Source organism: Mytilus galloprovincialis, chromosome 6, assembly GCF_965363235.1.
Source record: "Mytilus galloprovincialis chromosome 6, xbMytGall1.hap1.1, whole genome shotgun sequence".
In the NCBI taxonomy this organism is placed as follows: domain Eukaryota; kingdom Metazoa; phylum Mollusca; class Bivalvia; order Mytilida; family Mytilidae; genus Mytilus; species Mytilus galloprovincialis.
Genome location: NC_134843.1, coordinates 40622781 through 40645278, shown reverse-complemented (window position 1 = coordinate 40645278; position 22498 = coordinate 40622781). Strand labels below are relative to the sequence as shown.

Sequence of the window (22498 nt, the reverse complement as noted above, 5' to 3'; positions counted from 1 at the left end):
ATTTCTGTGTCAATGTCAAAGAGCGGTATAATGGTTGATGCAAATCTAAATCGCTATTTAAAGCACGGGGGGGGGGGGGGGGGGGGGGGGGTAACTTCCTATTATTGGGTATACGGAGATGTGCCAAAAATATGGGTCATAATTTTGCGAGATTTTATATAAAAATGACCCTCCTTTTGAATGACATCCTATATTAAAATGCATTTACGTTTGAAAACTGTATATTGATTTGGGGTATGATCTACATATACGTATATATAACGATAAATATATGTGCACCAAACGACGTCAATTCATATATATAAAAACTTAAGGGTACCTGGTATATTTATGAATTATGAGTGATGATGAGCTATTAGTGCTTATATATTAAGCATGGGTCATATTTTAAATATTGTATATAAGTATAGGTCATTCTTTCTTAAATATTTATATAACTATAGGTACTGAATTTCAGTGAATGTTATATTAAAATGGGTACGTTTTTTAAGGCAAAAATGGCACACCCCTACCAAAAAAATATCGAAGTTACCCCCTCCCGTGATTTAAAGATGCCATCCAAACATTTCTTTATAGTTACATGGTAGATAACATGATTTTTGTCTGCTTAACGCCGACCAGTGGAAAATGTCAGATGAATTTCAACTACAAAATTATACAATCTTCCTGTGTCTTTGTCGAGTTGAATGGATTTCTTTAGTTCATCTATGTTATATTGATTTCACTTGAATGACTCCTAGATAGCTGTCTTGGACAGTTAGTGTTGCGCACATGATCTCGCACTCTACGTTACGTAATAATGAGGTCACTTATAGCGGCTATGATCACTAGTACTTCTCCCTCACCTAACTTACAATCTTTCTTGTACGTGTAGTTTTCAGGGAACACAGCACTATAGTATAGACATGTGTTTCAATTTGTGTATCACCATGATCACTGAATAGTCTTTCCAGGCGGCAGAATCTTTGATAAAAGAAGACCCTTTATAAATTCGTTTTTGAATTGTTTACTTAATCAGAGACATGTATACTATATGTCTCTGACTTAATTTAGTAATTATATATGCGTTTTCTGTTTAAAAACTAATCTAGCTTAATTAAGGACTGCTTGCGGTTTTCAAAGTTTGGCTAACTATTTCAGCGTTGCATCACTCTTAAATTAGAAGACTGCGTTTTTGGTATAACTCGACTAGCCTGACCAGAGACTATATACTGACTAGGGGTCTGACTAGTCTCAGACTAGACCTATGATTTTCAAACATGAACATAAACCTTTTCAAATGTTTGTATTGGCAGTCGAAGTTTAATTTTTTAATACTTTATTTCAGTTACTTGGGATGTTTAATCTGCATTTTGATTTTTAATTAAAAAAAAATAGCTAATGTTAGATCTTACTTTTTCTCTATTTAAATTAAAGCAAACCCTCAGAGTCCCTCAGATTTCCATTATTATTTTTCATTAAGGTCCAGAATCTTCAAACTCTGCAACATTGTTTTTTTTTTTACTTCTTCATTGTTGAATTTATTGAATTTACTTATAGTTCAGTTGTAGTTTTTTTCTCGCATAATAATCATCGTTGTTTCGTTTCATAATATTTTACAATATTCCGAAATATTGTGTGACCTTTGATTACGTATTCAAAAATTTGATCACGTGGTCAAGAGGAAGACTTGTCTTTGTCTGCCATTTCCGTTTCAGTGAAATTTCCGGTCAAAAACTTTGGGTAAAACAACTTTACACTTCTTTAATATGTTATATAAAGTGAATTTTGAAGTCCAGTCATCAACTCTATCTCATTATTTATAATATTTTGTTTTAGGATTACAGTTTTACAGCGTGTCAAACAAAAGGTAACTGTAAAAGCAATGCTTGACCAAACAGGATGTTGAGCGTGGTCTGGCTTTCCGGAAGTTTTGATTAAATTAATGGTTTGCGCTGTAGCAGACAATCATTTCCTCTTCCGATTTGAAGTTCTAAAATTTTTATGAATTTATCCTAGAACAACTGCGTTTTCATAGAGTTCAAATCATGTTGTACAAGATGTCCGCCATGTTGAACATCAAACGGCGTAGCCGTAGGTTTCAAACGGGCACATGTTCAACATTTTCATATGTAAGATTGAGTTTTATTCTTAATTACAAATAGTGAAAATACACAACCTGATGATGCTGATGTTTTCTTTATTTCCTCCCTAACCATCCAGAAGTTGATACAGGGGAAATATATGGTAGAATTTCAATCTGTTATTAATAAATGTATATGGTGAAAATTCATGGATGGTATCAGCAAGATTCAAACGAATTATGCATGTAACCTGGTTGGTTCGTAACTATGTTGATTTGTAACTGAGATGTTTCGTACCTGGTGTAATTATATATGGTTATAAAGTGTTAGTTTAAATGAAACAGTTAAAGTTATTATTTATAAATGATCAAATTGTTCATCGTGGGTCTCATTGGGGTCTAAGCGTGATGCAGGATTGCCAATTTTTTGTAAGCGTGAAACGTGAAAGTCAAATTATTGTGTCGTGAAAACGGGAAATGAGGTCTTGCGGGACCTGGGAAATGACAAAAAAATGAGAATTGCCTACGCACACAGTGTAAGCGGGATACGGGAATCTAACAAAACAGTAAGCGGGATCCAGGATCAGAACCCCCTAATACACCTTATCGCTTTTTGTCCGCCATTACTGGATATCACACAGGTTCCCGTAAAATTTTGACGTCATAAAACAAAATATCTGACGACACAATGGAAAAGTGATTGTTGTATGCGTCAAAAGTTCAAGCGGCCAGGTCGGCCGGCCGATAAGGCTAATAACGATAAGGTGTATGAGACCCCATTCATCTAATAAGGATGGGTCTTTTCACCACAGAACACCACCGCACACCACTGAACACCACCGAACACCCAAAAAAATATCAACCACTAAGAAAATCAGTGATTTTATACAATAAAACGATAAAATCAATCAAATTACATATAATTTAAAAAAAAATTAAATTTTTATGTGCATCATTTTTAAGAAAAAGTTGATAATCAATATAATCAATATACAGAAAACCTTCTACGGATTCATCACTGTTTGTGTGGATAACATTGTGTGTGAAGAATCATTTGACATCTATTAACTCAGACTTTTATACTAATATGGACCATAATTTGCTATTGGGCTCCGTTTCCTATAACTATAGAAAAGTGATAAAATGTGAATTACTGTAAGAAAAGTTGCAACTACATCTAAAGATGCCATTATTTTTATCAACATACAAGTGTATGCTACTCTTCCCTAGAAAAAAAATTAAAATATACGAATTTCAAAGATTCTACAACCGTATTTTTGTGTCGTTTCTCGCGTTATTTTTTGCTTCCGAAGAGCATAACGCTGACTGATTTATAGATAATCGTCACCGGCAAATTCGTAACTTTTGCTTTCAAATAACAAAGAACATCTACCAATAAGAATAGTGAGAAGAAAATGCCGAGAACTATAAGTATTTATGTAGCAGGTGTTAGAACAGTGGCGTGATTTTTGTGTCCGATTTCGTAACGCAATTTTTAGATGATGTAATCTGCTTTGTTGTAATAGAATTCTTAAAAACAATATGCAAATATGAACTCTCGCGAGATGTTCAAACAGGTAAATCCGAGATGATTTACATTCTTGTTTTGATCTTCGTAATAATTGAGTAAGAAAATTACGTTATCGTTATGCGTTACATTTCACACGAAACAGAAGTCCAGTTATTTATTAAAATTGTTTTTGTCCTTAAGTTCTAATCATTTCCGGTCATACGTGAAACATGTGACTAACATGTGATAACGCCATTACGGCCGGATGTACGAAATACTAGGTCTAAACATTGTTTTTGTTTCCAACGGGATGTTAGCAAACTTAATCTGTAGACTTGTTTCGTCTTGTTTAAAAGAGGAAAATACAATTGTCAAAGAGATTGCGCCGATGGTCTGTTATTTTTCCTATGTGCATAATGTTGCATACGATCCTGTGTGAAAATAAATGCCCAATGACTTGACAAAATCGATTTCATATTTGACAGACGTTAGAACACACTTCGTTTCCCGATAATGACGTGAAGAGTCCTTGGAAAAATCAATCGAAATTACGTCTCTTATCATTGTACCAATGCTCTTTGGATTGATTTAACTTCAGCAGTAAATATTACTGGATATTTTAGGTGAATAAAGATAATTTAATAAAAAATACATGTTAATATACCGTTACACTTGGAATGTACAAAGTTGGAATCTTTGTCACAGTTTTTAATTAATATTTTTTATTCATGTTCTGCAAACACTTATCAGAAACGCAATAAACTTGTCAAAGGAGAAGTAAACTTTTACCATGCATGACTTGAAAGGAAGTACTTTATTGATTTTAGCCCACTAAAGTAGGTTAAAATGTGGAAACCATGTAGATGGTGTACAGGTCACAAGTATCACATTGTGCCTATTTTAAAGATTTTAATTCCAAGTTAAAAGTTTTTTTCTTTACTGGATTTAAAGAATGTTACATTGCCAATGATTTGGAATAAATTGTATATAACTGGAATATCAAAACCAAATATAAATACATTTTTTTGGCTTAAACATCAAGATACAACGATTATGGTATCTTGTATCAATGAAGAAAATATGGAAAATTCTGAATAAATTGTACTAATTGTTTTCAAAACAAGCACATATTTAGGAGTTTTATAATACTGTTACATTTAAGATGGATTTTAAGAAAAAGTATACTGTTCAGATTATTTTAAGCAGATTTTGCAATAAAATAAAACTAAAAAAATGCTTTCGGTTTCTTATGGTTTCCTGTCAGGTTTAAAAAAAACTTTAATATAACATTGAAAATAGATTTTAAATATTAACATGAAGCAAGTAACACTAGTAATGGTGTTTATTTATGCCTTTTGAATTATATTGTGCAAAATAAAGAAAATAAAGATTGGTTTCCTGTTTGGTTTCATGTCACGTAAACGGTGAATCAAAATGTATTAATTTTTTCTCGAAAAACTCAATTGTTCCATTCATACCATTCTAACACCGACACAACCCACAAAATAAAAGTTAAAATTTTAGAACTTATAAAAAAGGATACAAAAAGAAACCAAAGGCCGAATACCAAATTATGGTCCATATATTAAATATTTAAATTTTGTTCATGATTTTAACATTGTCTCTTTTCTTGTTATTGGTAAAACTATTTTATAAAAGAAGAAGTAAAATGAAGAAAACAATTAGGCCAAAAAAAAATATATGTCTGTATCCTGCTGCCAAGGCAAATAAATCAGGGTCGGTGGGTCGGGATTTTTTTTTTTAATTTTTGCACTCCCTGTCAGATTTGCAGTCAGTTAAATGTCATGTTTGGTTAGGGTCCTGTACCCCCAAATTATTTAATCTCTTTAAAGAAGCTGTCATTTAATTATCCTTCCAGTGCCGACATTTTTTAACCTTAATTGTAGCACATTTGTGCTGGGAGCAGCCATGTTGAGTGTTTGGGCTTAGTAAGATACGGATCTGGATCGAATAAAAAGATCTAGGGTCTGGGGTTTTGTGTCAGGGTCGGTCGTGAACAGAAAACAGACATATATTTTTTTTTTGCCTTATTTGAGGTGTCTAGTGGTGGACGTTTTAGATAATATTATAGACTTTCTTTGTCTGTTCAATGTTGATATTTGGTCTCTTAATCTTAAAATTCGTAGAATTGATAACTTAAATATTATATATAGGTCACATTTACAAAAAAAAAAGATGTAAAAATTAATTTTTGGGTTGTTTCGGTGGTGTTCGGTGGTAAAGACCTACCAATCTAATAATAACAATATTGTAATGTTTTTAATTTAAAACTTTCTTATATCTTTTTAATTATTGGCTAATTGGTCATTACGCTGGTGACAGCTTTGATGTTTTTATGACATCTAATTACAGGTCATAAAAAGTAATTAAAGTAGGTGTAAAATGATTAAGTTGATTAATGGCACATGACCTATAGAACACGACCTAAAAATAATTATTTTTCTACTTTTTTCTAACTTTTACATGCAATCGCATAATCCTCCTCCTTTTTCACCCAAGCTGGGGACTGGCATTGGGGGAGTTAATTTTTGTTTTTTTTTGTTTTTAGAACACTTCACATGCTTAAGCTTTACCTAGTCCGAGATTACTCTGACGTCCAAGGACTGTTTTGCCAGACAAGCTGGGGCGGTGGGACGTCAGAGCTCGTCCCATATCAAAAAGTAAATATTTGCCCACCCAAAATATTTTGTACTACATAAATAGGTGATTATTAAAGAAAGACAACTCTTACTTCCAACCTTTATGGACCTAATGTTTCTTGAATGAGTGATTTAGAAAATCACTTATCATGCTTATCAAATGCTTATTTAAGTATAAAGTCCCCTAACTGAAATAAATTATCATGACCATGTAAAAAGAAATCTTAAACAGGGCTTTCCATTGAAGCTGGTAGCCGGCGGAAATCCGCCCCTTACGGTGGCTTCAAGTGCCGGCTACTTCACTGACAAAAATGTAAATTCAAAAAGAAAAAAATATCTTTTTCAAATGTTTACAGGCAGACAAGAGACGTATATTGTCGCAAAGTCGCGGTCACGATAAACAAGGATGAAAAGTCAGTGTTTACCTTGGGCTAAATATAGTTCACATGAATTCAGGTCACTGATTGGTTGTCTATTTAAAGTCAGAATGCATCGTTTCTTTTCAAAGATAACAAGAGAGACGTTCCGGTGGTAATTGAAAGATAACAATAGAGACGTTCCGATGGCCTTAACTCGTTGGCTTTTTTTTGGCTTTTAAAACTTGAAGACAATCAGATAGGATGACAATCTTATGTTATGGAATAATATTAGTCAAATTAAAGAAAATGTAGTAGATCATATTGTTCAGAATCTGGAAAACAGTATCTTTTAAAGTTCATTTTTCAAAGCCCACCTGGTGTTCAGAGAATCAAGCCAAGGTCAAAAACGAAAGTAGAATATTGTCGACTCGACCAAAAATAAATAACATTTCCAAATGATTTATGTACATGATGTATCCGACTTATTGAACAGTTTACAAAAAAAAGAGAAAATCAGAGGATATATCAATGCTTGAGAAATAATTGTATGATTTAAAACGCGTAACAGTCTTTAGAGAGAAAAGGGGGGTCATTTGTTTACAAATGCACGTAGTAATATGCAAAATAAATCGATCAAGATTTCTAACAAACCGGATGATTATTTAAATAAAACTCCTTTAAAAGTAAATGAATTTTAAGCATAAGGTAATGAAAATTAAAAACTAACATAAAAAAAAAATGAAATTTCTTTAAGTTTTTTTTCTGTCTTTAATTTCATACATAAAAAATGGTCATTTGAAAGATTAAATTAGGTGCCAGGAGATTGCGAGAATGCAGGATTTTGCTCTATTTATGCCAGGGCTTAAGGGGGCCTTCAGCGGCCCCCGGACCCCCTGCCGTAAGGCACCAAGCTTATAGCTTGGTGGGCGTCCGGCTTCGCCGAACGCATGTTATAGCCGCCTATAATTTTAATTGAGCCTTCAATTTCAATGGAAAGCCCTGCTTAAACAACATCGTAACTTCTTGGAGCAGGGAAGATTTTGATATATTTTATATTGGAATCTGGTGGAATCTCATTAATATTAATTTTTGTCAAGGGAGATTACAATGATTCAATGAATATATTTAAGGAATGGATGTAATATTTATTTGTCTATGAAGAAATACGTAACATAAAAAATGTGGTGCACACTGAATACGTGGGTTACTTAAAGTGTGCCCCACAATTTTTTATGTTATTTCGAATATGCTGAAAAAATATTAGTCATTTTTTATAATTTAATTCTTAATTCCATTTTAAACCGGAGTAAATTATGAAAAACGTTGATGACGTCACGGTCACATGACAAAATAATGTCTCTGGACTGATAAACAAAACGATGTCAGCCTATCAGAAGACACTGACATTAAATTATATATAAATAGTTCTTTATTTTTATTTCAGCCGATAAGAAGAGTTTACGATGGAAGAAAATGGAGAAGGAGATGGGAACAATACTATTACGGTCACCATGACAGATGATGGTTATATATCAATGTGTAAGTTCATTACCATGTTGTAGTAAAAAATAACCAAAACAACCTCTATATATTTCCCCTTGGCTTGGTATCTTCCCCAATTTTTTTCTAGCTCACCTTTCCATGAGCTTATGCTATCATTTCATGTCCATTGTTCAAACCTTGTTTACAATGTTTATGAGAATCTTTCCTCTTAAACCACTATATACATGATATAAAATCAAATGTACCAATTTCAACCAAATGTTAACTGAATGATCCAAAAGGTATATTACTTTTGTTCCTGCCCATCAACCAACGGTGCCATCATGGCTAATAATAGGACATTAATATAATGGTAAATGCATTTATTGTGTTGCATTTTTTGAATGCTCAGTCTGTCAAGATCTGTGTATACATGTATATGTACCTTCATATAATGTCATAATCGTATTCCCAAATAATAGTTGATTACAAGTACTTAAACATGTTAAAGTTAAAAGGGTTATGTTAAAACACACTTGTCGCTAATTTACAAAGAATTTACAAATGAAGAGTCTTAACAAAATATTTATTGAATAAAATGTAAAACATCCATATATTGATGTTTTTTTATACAGTGGCAGCTCCAGAAATTTTCATAAGTGGGGACCCACTGACTGCCTAAGAGGGGACCCGCTTCCGTCACACTTCAGTGATTCCCTATATACATTGTAACCAACCAAAATTTTTACAAAAAGGGGGGGGGGGGGGGGCACTATATTGCCCTCTGTTATATACAATTTTACCTGTATTGTTTCAGCAATGAAAAGACCACATGAAGATGACGAGAATGCAATAGAAGAAGAACCTGTCGCCAAACAGCTACACTTGGATGAAAATGATGGAAATATTGTTGAAGTGCAGGTTGGGCAAGAGGAATTACAACTGGAAGAAACAATACATCAAGAAGAACAGCCTCAGGCAGAAATAATAACAACCGATGGGTAAACTTCTTGTTTTATATGTAAATCTGTAACAGGTGTGAGAGATACCACCATTAACATTTAAATTATGAGCAACCTTGACTGCATTCTGTCGAGCCTTCCAAGTAACTAACTTTTGTCAGTGCAGAATGGTTCTGATTTAGGCTTGCTGGGATAATTATATAAATAGATTATAGATTCGTACATTAGTTGTGATACGATATCTCATCTACTCAAACACAGTTATAGAATTACAATGAATAAAAAAGGTGAGGTTTGGGTAAGCATTTTAAATATTAACTTCTATGCTCTGCAAAATATTTTTTTCTTCATAAAGATTAAACATAATCAACTGGCTGGAAAAAAATATAAATCGGCTGGGAATTGAAGAAGTACAATGTATGTGTACAGTATATCAAACATCTTTATCATCAACTTTTTTATTTTTCAGTGTTGTATATGAAGAAGAGGTTATACAACATCAAGGAACAGCTCCACAATACCAGAACCTGATCATACAACATATGGACATTGCTGAACCCCTGGCTACTCTAAAAACTCTCCTGGAAATGAGATTACAATGTTCACTCTCAGACCATCAATTCTATCTCCAGGATGCCATTCAAGTAAGGAGTCATATGTTTATACTGATATTTAATATTCAATAGTAAAAAAAAGTGTATGAAATAAAATAAAAAATCATTGATTTGCAGGGGAAATCCAACAAAAAAACAATAATAAAGGAGATTGTTCACTAACTCATAATTTTGGCACTAAATATCCGATTTTTGTCAAATCAAAAATTTGCTAAAAATCAGAGGAAATCATATGCTCAAATGTGCAATAGTTTGGCAGCTAAAAGAAGATTTTCACCAAATGCATCACTTTATAACGAGGTGAATTTTGTAGTTATGACATTTTTTGCAGAGTTCTGAAAAATTTATGATGGTTTTCTGCACAAATATTTTTGCGCAAATATTCTTTATTTACCATATATATATATTCTTTACTTTTCAACAGAAATATTAGTTGGGGAGGGGTAGTGCCACATATTAAATCATGAAATAAGGTTGAAACAGTTGAAAATTCTAAAGAGAATGGATGAAAATGAAGTCTTTTCCATGTTAAGTCAATATCTATATAAATACAAAGCAGAAACAACTTTTGATTAATGAACTTTCAAATATCATACATTTTGCAACACATTAGATTTACTTACATAATGAAAGTTTTAAAAAAGCACCAATTAAGGGCCGATTATTGGGGTTTCTGACTCTACTCCTTTTTGTCATGCAAGTATATACATGCATTAAACTGCACAATAGAACGTCGGGTATGAAGATATTTTACAAAAAAATGACATTAAAGTATTCATTCTTACTGGAATAGCACAATAGTTTATATAGCCAAATGTGACATACATGTATCTTTCTATAAAGGTATAAATCTTCAAATAGCTGACTCATGCATGATTCTTATTTTTCAGCTTGATACAACCAAAAGTTTAGTAGATCAGTGTGTCCAAGGAGAAGGCATGGTACAAATTAATTTAGAAATAAAATCACAACCAGGTAGGTCCACATTGTGTTGATTAATTGTCAAAATCGTGTAAATTTCTAAAACGAGACAATGGAATTCCAGTTTAGGTTTTGTTTTGACAGGCTATTTGATTTTGTATTTCTGACCTGTAAAAGAAAAAAAATGATTTTTATTTGCATTGCTATAAGTCTAGAATGGAATATAAAAAAATGAAAATGAACAATGGACAACACTTGATCAGTAAATTTATTTTGTATTTGTAACCAAATGCTGTCCATTTGGAAAGCTATAGTTTGTTCCATAAAATAAAGTCCCTTGCAGGGAAGACACTTTGTTTAACAACCACTTATAGATTATTTCATAAAAGCCATAGAATTTTCAACCTTCCAAAGAAATAGATGAAAATTAAGCTGTAAAATACACAAGAGTTGATGATTAGCTTGACCTATAGAATAATCTAGTTTTTGACTTGCACACCAATGGAAATACACAATTATGGCTGCAACAAGCTCACCTGTTAGAAGAAGATGTCTATTGTAAAAGAAATTACTTTTTGTTGATTAGCATTTTCTAGTTGATGGTTTTCACCTGGATATATTGACAACAAATTATAAAATGTTTCAATATTTTAATCATCAGAATAAATTCATTACTGAAGTGACAATAGCCATGATAACAGAGAGGATTAAGATGATCACTATAGATCAAATGCACCTCACTTTTTCACGATTTTTATAACGATCAAAGTTTTTAAACCAAAAGATGATTCCTGAAATTTATGGAATAAATGGTTTTTAAAAATGCTTTAGACTTTGCAGGTGTAAAACCGAAGATAAACATTGTTGACATACTGAAACCTGCTGATGAAGTAGAGCCACAACAAATTGTAGAAGGTAAGAATTGTTCTATAAATACAGGATAAAACACATCAGTCTTTTTATGGAGCTAAAAATTCAAAATACTAATAGATGAGTATATTGAAGAATGGAGGTTTTGGGAATATGTTAATGAGATAGCAATCCAAAGATAAATTGATCAAAACATATTTAGATGCAACAATAGACAGATGGGCAAATTTTAATGTTGGCACACAAGATGTTTTGAGTACTTTAGGATCAACCAAAATATATCCATCATATCTGCTATAGATGGAAAATAGCAAATTCCATTGCAGCAAAAAGTTTACAAGGTATATTCCCATACTGCTTTTCTTTTAATTGTAAATATATAGATAATAAAGTATAAAATGTAGTTATACATGAAACAATATCTATTTATAAATTGAAAAAAAATCAACATATTTATCTTTTTTAAATTATTCGTGTAAACTCACAATTATCAGGAACCTTATTTTGAATCACCTTAATTTCTAAAGATAAAAACTAAAAGATTCCAACACAGATTTCGGAAGATATGAATTTGTATACAATGTTTTCACAGAACCCCCACCGCCGCCACCACCTCCAGTGCAGACCATAACACCACATAAGAAACAACAGACAAAAGTCGTCATTCCATTACCAGAGGAGTCAGAAAATGTTACACGATGGATTGTGGATCAGAACTTTAGACGGGAGCAGGAAAGATTAAAGATTCCATTTGGTAAGACATTTTGATATCAACTTTCAGCATTTTTATACTAAAATCTTTCAAGAGTTGTCTTTCTTAGAATATATTCAGTGGCTTTTATTTTCAAATTCTGTTTACAAATGTTACAATAATATAAATATTTTAGTAAATACAATTATGTAAATATTTTATTAATACAATAATGTAAATATTTTAGTAAATAATATAATATAAGTATTTTAGTCAATAATATAATAGAAATATTTTATATAATGATTTATTTAAAGTATATTGAAATGTTAAAGTTTTATCCTGCTTTTAAGTTCATTGCATTGCCTCTGTGGTATGAATTTTATTTATCTCTGCAGATCCTAATCAGTGGAGTGAATTGCATGTTCGACATTGGATAGACTGGGCAATCAAGGAATTCCATTTAGATGGAGTCGCTGCAGAAAGCTTCCATATAAATGGCAGACAGTTGTGTGAAATGACCCATCCAGAATTTGTCAAATTGATACCTTTTGACAGAGGAGATATATTTTGGACACATCTTGAGTTGTTGAGGAAGTGTAAATTTGTTGGTAAGAAAATTGTTACAAGGAAATGATTGATGCTAATAAGTTTTCTGTCTGTAATTGATCTTTACAGCTTTTAGAAGGGTATCATCTCTCTATATATAAATAAAACAACATAGTATTGAAAATGGCTTTATTCTATTGTTTCAAAACAGTTGAGGGACTCTTGTATTTAATAATAGCTTATTTAGTTTAACTGGGATATTGTGATCATTATCATTCTGTTTTTATGTCTCACAACTTGTTAAAAAACTCTAGTTATCTCTGTGTTTACAGTTTATATTGGAATTTTTAAAGAAAATAATAAAAACAAGTTGTAATCTGTACTAAAACCAAACATAGATGAGTTAAAGATGCTGAAGATAAAAATAACACTTAAAAGTTTTATAGTGTCTGTAAAAGCTCTCATGGATATATATTCATCAGAAACGCTGCAACATTACTTGTCTTTTTATGCCCCACCTACGATAGTAGAGGGGCATTATGTTTTCTGGTCTGTGCGTCCGTCAGTCCTTCCGTCCGTTCGTTCAGGTTAAAGTTTTTGGTCAAGGTAGTTTTTGATGAAGTTTAAGTCCAATCAACTTCAAACTTAGTACACATGTTCCCTATGATATGATCTTTCTAATTTAATTGCCAAATTAGACTTTTGACCCCAATTTCACGGTCCATTGAACATAGAAAATGATCATGCGAGTGGGGCATCCGTGTACTATGGACACATTCTTGTTTTTTTCAAACTTGTGTTTGTAAGCTGCTCTAAGTTTGCTTTGTGCTGACTGGTTTTATCCATATTTCTAAAACAATTGAAATTTTTTTGGCAGATCTAATTACATATTATATATTAACATTATTTTTTGTTTGTTGCAGCTGTTATGCAGACACCAACACCACATGCTATAACAACAATAACTGTATCAACATCTGGACAACAGGATGGTATGTTGAATCTGACAGGTGAAAAAAATACAAATAAAGTGTTAATGTGACAATTGCATGAAAAAAAATGGTGTATTTATTTCTTCAACTACTGTGCAATAATCTTTAGATCCCTGCTTCTTCAACTTTGTATTTTATTTGGCCTTTTTACATCTTTTTATTCAAGCATCACTAATGAGTCTTTTGTAACAAAAGATGAATTTTGCGTCTAGTGTACAAAATTTGAATCCTGAAAATTTATAAGTTTACTTGATGGCCCCATGAAACAGTATTTTTTCTGATTGCATTTCTGATCTTTGATTTTGACTTTTAATATATGCTGGAGTTGTTTTAACATTTATCGTGTCAAAGTCGACATGGGCTGGATTTTACCTTTATATTTCTATGAACCAATGTTGTTTCAAAAATAAATCATCAATATTTCTGGGTAACATTTAACTATCTTTGTTTCATTCATGTTATTTTTAAGACAATTATAACAACCATAGGGATTATCTTTAAAACAATTTTTAAGAATCTTAAAATAGAATTTTAAACGATGAAAATATAGAATTTTCATACATTGTCTCGAAATATGAATTTTGTTTGTCAAGGCTTAGAAACAGGTAGTAAGTGGGGCTTTATCAAGCATTTTTATCCTGTTTTGGGCAGAATACAAATACATGTAGAACTTTTAGTGACATACATAGAACTCTACAGAAACCCACACATTGTCAAAGTCTTTATAATCAAGGGGATATAAGGTCTGACTATATGATTCTAGGGTCAATACAATTGGCAGTTTAAATGAGAATAATAAATACATTTCTTGTGTTTGCATGTTGTAGGAAGACTTAAACATTTAAAACAACACAGACCAAGATCTCCTAGAATTACTGGTGATGAAAGATTGTCTCATGGAAACAGAACAGGTAGACTATTGAATAATTATTAATTCACTCATCTTGGCATTCAAAATATTCTTTGACATTTCTGGATAGCCAATCCATATTTCGAGACCAGATACAATTGAGTCTGTTAATTTCTACTGAAATATTTTAATTTAGATTAGAATATATTTTAAAAGACAACATACATGTACATGAAAATACAACTGTAGTGCAAATGTCAGTTCCGTGTGATGTGTTTTTTCTGCAAAGACAGCAGTGTAAGCACATGTAAAAAACAAGGTAGCTTCTTGGATGATGGTTAAAGATGCAGTTTTACCTCAATATATTATCATGATTATGATAATACTCTTTTGCATTTATATAGAAATAAGGAAATGTGTTATGAATGTTAATGAGACGCATCTTCACTAGAGGCTATAGGACAAGAAGGTTAACACGGATGCAAATACAGCTTTCAACAGTTGGCAAATATATAATGTTAAGTAAGCTTGAGAAGGCCCTGGAGTGACAAATGTATACAAATTAAAGTAGAAAAATAACTTAAGGGGGCTCGCGGGTCTAAATGAAATTTTTTATTTAATATAGGATTTCTCTATATTTTTCTATAAATGTACTTTATCTTATACTTAATAGAAAAATGAAATAAAAAAATGGGGTCACCGTTCATTTACGCTCGCAATCTGCGTTCGAAAGAAGCATACATTTTTGTTAATGTCCTTTTTTCCTGTTGAACTAATAGGAAAAATAGCGGTAATATCGAAATAAAAAAAGAACTAAATTACAGAAATCGCTAAAATTTTACAATTATTTAGTTTATGTACAGCTTATTCGAAAACAACAATAAAAAATATAGGTCACAGATGAGTTAAAAAAGATATTTCAATTTTAATGCCAAAAAATGGCATTTTTGCACCAAAGGGAGATAATTTGGAGCTTTTTCAATTATATCTACATTTTAAAAGTTCGCTGGGGCAAACACGAATTGATTTTTTGGAATGATTTTTGTACCATATGATAAAGTAACAGCTACTTAAGGTAATCAATAAAATTTGTAATGAAAAATTAATGTTTAATTTTTTCTGAAAATCTTATACCCGCGAGCCTCCTTAATTGAAAAAAACACCAATTATGACAAAAAGCTACCAACATCAAACACTAGATTACAGGCTGAAGGTGTGGGACACACACATAAAGTATTTGGTGGAGTTAAACATGTTTACATTAATTGAACTCTGGTGGAAAATTGTCTCATTGGCAATCATACCACATCTTTTTATATTTATATTGCTTAGAATATCTTGATATTCAAGTGATTATTTTAAAAGCCATTCAATTTAAAATATTTCTTTGATTTTCTAGGAAACAATGGACAGATTCAGCTTTGGCAGTTTTTATTAGAACTACTGACCGATAAAGACTGTAGGGAAGTGATTCAATGGGTCGGTGATGAAGGAGAATTTAAATTGAATAATCCAGAAATGGTGGCACAGTTGTGGGGACAGAGGAAAAATAAACCAACTATGAACTATGAGAAACTTAGTAGGGCACTTAGATATTACTATGATGGGGATATGATTGCAAAGGTATTGTGATGTAATTTTAAGATAACTATTTCAGTATTCCTCTATTACTCACAGTCATTCACAAACTTTTCCCACTATGCTTAGTATTGAGTAGAAAGGGTGTTGTTTCAAATTTCATATTCACTTACATACATGTACACAATATTAACTGAAATTTGGAACTTTAAGGTCATTTATTTCCTCTTTCATTGAGGTCAGTAATTTACTAATGATCAAGTGTAACATTAATGTATGCATTAATAAATCAAGTGGCCAGCTGTTTTAATTATTATATCTTTAGATTGTAGGAAAAATGAAAGTCAGCTGTCAGATTTTATATAATATTTGTTTTATCCTATGTTATATCTAGTTTGAGTTATCTCCCATTTTCAGTGAAATCCAAATTTTATAATTTAGATCAATTATTTTCTATTTTATTTGACTCTTTTAAGTTTCAAGTTTTCATAATGATTTTTGACAGGTACATGGAAAAAGATTTGTATACAAGTTTGTTTGTGATTTGAAGATGCTGTTAGGGTATACTGCAGGGGAACTTAATAGACTTGTTACTTTTTGTGCTGAAAGGAAGTTGCAGAGAGTAAGAGAATCATTACGGCCAGGAACATGTAAGTATTAAAGTAGATTTAGTTATTTTGTGTGGATAAAATATAAAATTGAGAATGGAAATGGGGAATGTGTCAAAGAGACAACCCCCCGACCAAATAAAAAACAACAGCAGAGGGTCACCAACAGGTCTTCAATGTAGCGAGAAATTCCCGCACCCGGAGGCGTCCTTCAGCTGGCCCCTAAACAAATATATACTAGTCCAGTGATAATGAACGCCATACTAATTTCCAAATTGTACATAAGAAACTAAAATTAAAATAATACAAGACTAACAAAGGCCATAGGCTCCTGACTTGGGACAGGCGCAAAAATGCGGCGGGGTTAAACATGTTTGTGAGATCTCAACCCTCCCCCTATACCTCTAACCAATGTAGAAAAGTAAACGCATAACAATACGCACATTAAAATTCAGTTTAATATGCATAGGTGAAAGGGATCAAGGGTTTATGTACATAACTCAGTAAGCACTTATCAAATATGTGAAGATGTGAACTTCCATATCTATTCTTGATATTCATTATTGGTATTTTCTATACCATGTATACTTTCAGGACTTAATGATGAATCAAATCAAATCATTAGGAATATATTCTTTTCAACCAATACAAATGAGAATGGTTCTACTGATTGCATATATATACTACAGGGCTCACACTACTTCAGAATTATAGGGAGAAGTGACTTCTCTTTTTGAAACTGATAGGGAGAAGTGGTGAGATTTGAAAGAGAAGTGCTCATTCGCGCGGTGCGATACAATGTTTGGATTTTACAATAGAACAAAGGGCCATATGTAAATAATGTTCTTTTTATACTGTTCAATTCAATCATATCAGAGTAAAACAATTACAATTAAAGTAACATTTGAAATTAAAAGTTGTTTAAGCTTGTGAGAAAACTACCAACTAAATATCTAGCACTAAAAAAAATAAAAAATATTTAAAAAAATGTAAAGAAATTATAATATATCAATTACAATTTAATCAAAAATTATCTTGTGTATGACATTCAGTGTTTCTCATAAAAAAATATAAAAGTTATTAAGCTGGGCCATAATATATTGATATTAGTATAATAGTCTCAGAGTTAAGCAACTTTAATCAATAGTTTGAAACAATCCATAAAAAAATATAAGGAATTATATACACCAATCAATTAGAAGTAACCAAAAGTCTCTTAATGCGTGTGGAATGCGTAATTTTTCCCTTTGGGATCAATATTCTTCTGTCAGCTGTTCCATCCGTGCGTCCGTAGTAATTATTGTAAAAGTACGGATTTCGGTCATAGCTGGTCTGGTTCAGATCCGGAGATTAGAAATCGGTCAATGGCGGACGAATGCAAGAAAATTTACAAAAATAAACGATGTTTGACAAGTTATTTGGAAAGGAACATGACGTTTTTAATGCAATAAATGGATTAAAATTTACTGGAGGCAACTTTTATCACGTTTAAATGAAGTAACAAACTTATTTTGCCGCCGAAATTGAGGTTGATGTACGTTTTCGAGTAACAAGCACCGGTACTTGCAGAAATGCACGAAGTGATAAAAAGTTGTATTTTTATCAAATAACCTGCTACACACTGCGAAGACAATGCTTCAACCTCTTTTCAAAAGATAATGAATCGTTTATGTCTGAATTTCTTTAATTATCAATAAAAATTTGATGTTTCATCAACTTGGTAAAAATTGAAAATGTCCGATGACTGAAGCGACTGAAAGCGACTGTCGTCAAGAACAGGGCGACTTGTTTTCGCTTTTGGGGGTTGGGGAAAGCGAAGTGACGGTCGGGAAGGCGACTTCTTCGCCCAAGTCGCCTGGTAGCGTGAGCCCTGTACTACAACAAAACATATCAAAATATTAACAAAAATTAACAAATCAGTATTTTTTTCTCAAATATCAATCAAAATTGAGGCTGACGTTGAAAATTTTTGATATTTTATTCAGCAAATGAGATTTCTGCTATAGATGAGAAAAAGTAATAAATTTTTCAACATCAATTTAAGATTGTAGTTAACACATTAAATTCCATTTAGTAATATATATATATATTTTTTTTTATTTCAGTACAAATAGCAATGTCAACATCATGATAGTAAAAAGATTGTGTGATTATCCTCCTGTTCAAATGTTGGACCATCTGTTTGTTCAGTATTTATGTTACTTTGTATAGAATGTGTGTGCAAAATATTATTGACTTCCTTGTCAGGTTGTTTTATGTGAAATTTGTGAACTAATAGTCTTATCTCTAAAGTTAACTGTAAACGGTATTTTGAGTATATAAGTTTAATTTTGGGTTTAATAATCTTGTTGTTGAATACTTGTTACAACATTTGTTTTGAAAAATGTTGTTGGCAGGCTTTTTTCATGATTTTGTTTTTTCTTATCTAATATCATTTTCTTTAGCAACATGCTTTTCCATGAATGAAAAGGTCCAAAAATGTTAAATACAAAACTTTCAGGGTGGTAAGGACAGATTGAGATGAACATATCATTTCATTTTTTACCACAGGCTTATCCCTAAAATGAGGTATTGGTAATATCTGCCAGTTAAATCCACTTTAAGATATTGAACAGAAAAAAAAATGAATCGATTTTTTTTCACTTTTGAACATATAATTCTCACTTGTCATATGAAAACAATCTTATTAGAAGAAAATGTGTGTAGGTAAAATGCAGTCTTGTGATCTAAAATGCAGCTTAAATATTTGATTTTATATGCATTGTGCTGGTCATATGTACATATATCCTGAATCAGGAATAAAATGTTAGTGCTCAGGGTCTCAACTAATATATGTATTATAAATATTGAACATTGATATGATATGATGAGAATTTTGTCTTTGGCAAAACAATTTTGTTTGTAAAATAAACTAGAAATAGTCAGTCTAGGGCATTACTTTAACAAATAACTTTCAAATAGTTATCAAAGGTACCAGGATTATAATTTAGTACGCCAGACGCGCGTTTCGTCAAAATTTACTATTAATGTTGTAAGCAAGGCTCCTCTTTTAAATATATTATTTATATGAGTGAATTTTTTAAATTTTATTTACTTAGGTGTTCATTCATACAGATTTTATTAGCTGAAAAAATAATTGTCTCATATATCTTGTTATTTTCCCCATGAAATATAAAAGATTATCCTTTTTGAAACACTTTTTGTTGCCTCCCAGATGTACTTACTACTTGTTTTAAGTAATGCCCCTGACTGATAAATGCATTTTGTATATAGTTGTTTATGCTTTCAAGTATAAACATAACTATGTTTAGTAATTCTGTTGATTGGAACTGGATTTAAAGCAAAACAGTATCAAAGTTTGAATTCTTCTAGTTCCATATATATTTTGGATTGTTTGCATTTGGAGAAAATGGTAAAATAGATTGAATGTATTGATATTTTAAATAATTTTATTAATTACAATGTTTTATTAATTACAATTTATTGAAATAATAAGATTTTGGTGAACAATTTTGCATCTTGATCTTTAAGTGTTAAGGTTAAAAAATAGATTAAAGTCCTTTAAGAGTGACCATGTGATACCCTTAGGGGTAGTCAAGGTCTTTTTACACCACTTTGATAGTAGTAATATATAAGAAGAACTAATAGGAAAACTTATGATCATAATAAAATGAAAAAGATTCAGATTTTTTTATAATGTACAAAGATGTAAGTATTTGTGAAATGATATTCCTGTCTTTGAGTATTTTTATAATGCTTGTACAGTATCTATATTTATAATTGAAACAACCATTGCCTTAATATGTTCATATATGTACATCTGTAGAAAATGTATACAAGATTGTATATGTATATAAACCAATAGATCATTTGTTCCATGTAATTGAAAAAATACTTTTTGTGGGAGACTGTTGGAATAGTAGAGAACTCAGTATACCTATCTGCAGGGTATTATTATCTGTTTTGAAATCTCAGAAATGTTCGAGATCTCTTGTTTTAAAAAACAAATTTCAATACGTTTCATGCATTTTGTAAATATGTCATTTAATAACGCCATCTAGCTGTAAAAGTCTGTATCTCGCATCAAAACATTCTGTTTTTTAAATATGGTTAAGTAAATACGTTTGTGTGAATGCATTTCAGCCGAATTTAAAAAAAAAATGTTTTTCAAGTTGAAATGTTGTAATTTTATTTCTGAACTCATCCTATTATGTTCTCAATGATTACTGTAACATAACGAAAGAAAATAAGAAAACAAAAGAATACATGATTCAGAAACAACTATTTGATGTATTTTTATGTATAGATGGTTGTAAAAATTGTTATTTTGTTGATATTACAACTGAATATTAAACTCCTATCTTGACCCACTGTATTACATAAAAGTGGACAGACTCTTACAAAACCGTTTTCCTCAACATCCTTCACTGTGTATTCAACAATATGCATGGCAGACGTAGGCAAAAAAAATAAATTGAGAGGCTACAAGGTGCCATTCCATAGACTAATCAGAAAAAAATCCTGAAAAGTGGGTCCATGCAAAACTTCACTTTGGAAGTTGATGGATCAGTCAATGTCTTTGATAGTTAGTGCTGAGGTTGTTGTTTGCAATGGTACAGTCTAAATATGAGTAGACTTCAGTGAAATGCAAATCACGGTGAAAGTGGCTAGGGAAAAAGTGAAGAAAGGTTTAGTTCAAGGACCTTTTAAGAGTATTATTAGAACCGATGATATTAGTCTAAGCCATTTCATAAAAAATTGCATGTTATTTTCTTTTGTATGCTTTCAACATTTTTTTATTCCATATGCTTGTATTTTCATCCTAGGTACATATGTTTTATATTGACTGCAACATTGATATCATATTTTACCTTAAGCATTCTCTCTCTATAGTGCAAAACAGTTATGTTGTAATGTCACCAAGATCTATACTTTGTGGTCTCAGTCCTGTGTTAGCATTGAGACTCGTTGCTAGAAATCCAAAATTATAATATTTCTCACACAGACATTCATACCACCTTTTTTTTTTTTTTTACTATTTTCCATGTTATTGTGTTGTTTGAAACAGAATAAGCTACTATATCTTTATTTTTTTATTTTTTTTCTTAGCACCCCTGTTGAGGTAAATCCAGAAAAGGTGTGTCAGACACATTTAATTTGTAAAGATATTTAAATCATTCTAAATCTTAAATATGTAAACATATGTCTCTTTTTTAAGTCAAAAATCAAATGCCATTAATCTGTTACCATTAAAAAAAATTTATTAGCTGTGAATATATATATAGCACTATAATAAAGGAAAATTTCTTTTACTGAGTATATTTGTGATTTTAAATGAACTGAAAAATATGTAGATGTGACCTAGTCTTGTTATTTATTATGTAAAGAAGACTTTTTATTAATTTGTTACATTTTGTTTTGAGTTATAATGTGCATTTATTACCTTATTGTAGATAATGTCAAAGACCACATTGATTATGCATTGTTTATACACTTGTTGACTTGTATATAGTGAAAACCTTTATAAATTAAAAAATCTTGTACATACATTGTGATTTTAATCATTGACAGCTTTAGAGATTAAGGGGCTGGACCCCTTTTGGGCTACACATATTGTCAATACATAGCCCTGTTTACATGTTCTACTAACTGCAACATTGCCCTGTTTTGGAGACCCGGTTGTCACAAGTCAAAGATCTAAATCTGGAAATATATAGAACTCCTACAGTAATTAAATGATATTTGTTATGCTGATGTATACATACAGCATTAGCACATCTAAATTTCATG

The 22498-nt window shown here is 31.3% G+C and overlaps 1 protein-coding gene across 6 annotated transcripts; it reads left to right on the top strand.

Annotated features, from left to right (window-relative positions):
• The first annotated feature begins 1637 nt into the window (after positions 1–1637).
• LOC143079569 (GA-binding protein alpha chain-like) lies at positions 1638–19046 on the top strand. 6 transcript variants are annotated; one of them, XM_076254979.1, is made up of 13 exons: positions 1638–1722; positions 8036–8130; positions 8891–9074; positions 9505–9679; positions 10540–10624; positions 11411–11485; positions 12033–12194; positions 12530–12742; positions 13604–13672; positions 14500–14583; positions 15922–16145; positions 16606–16750; positions 18814–19046. In XM_076254979.1, exons 2-13 carry the CDS (start codon positions 8055–8057, stop codon positions 18837–18839), a joined length of 1518 nt encoding a protein of 505 aa, XP_076111094.1. In that variant the 5' UTR covers positions 1638–1722; positions 8036–8054; the 3' UTR covers positions 18840–19046. The 6 variants fall into 6 exon arrangements, with proteins under 6 accessions (XP_076111094.1, XP_076111093.1, XP_076111092.1 ...); XM_076254978.1 differs by having other exon boundaries at positions 11402–11485; XM_076254977.1 differs by having other exon boundaries at positions 13604–13690; positions 18814–18990.
• Positions 19047–22498: the final 3452 nt, after the last annotated feature.

What these genes read in the sequence shown, in the direction of transcription:
- LOC143079569 (XM_076254974.1), top strand. Translation starts at nt 8,055, where the DNA reads ATGGAAGAAAATGGAGAAGGAGATGGGAACAATACTATTACGGTCACC. An exon ending in GCCACAACAAATTGTAGAAG is followed by an intron (nt 11,486 to 12,032) that starts GTAAGAATTGTT and finishes ATGTTTTCACAG; the next exon opens with AACCCCCACCGCCGCCACCA. An exon ending in ATCATTACGGCCAGGAACAT is followed by an intron (nt 16,751 to 18,813) that starts GTAAGTATTAAA and finishes TTTTTATTTCAG; the next exon opens with TACAAATAGCAATGTCAACA.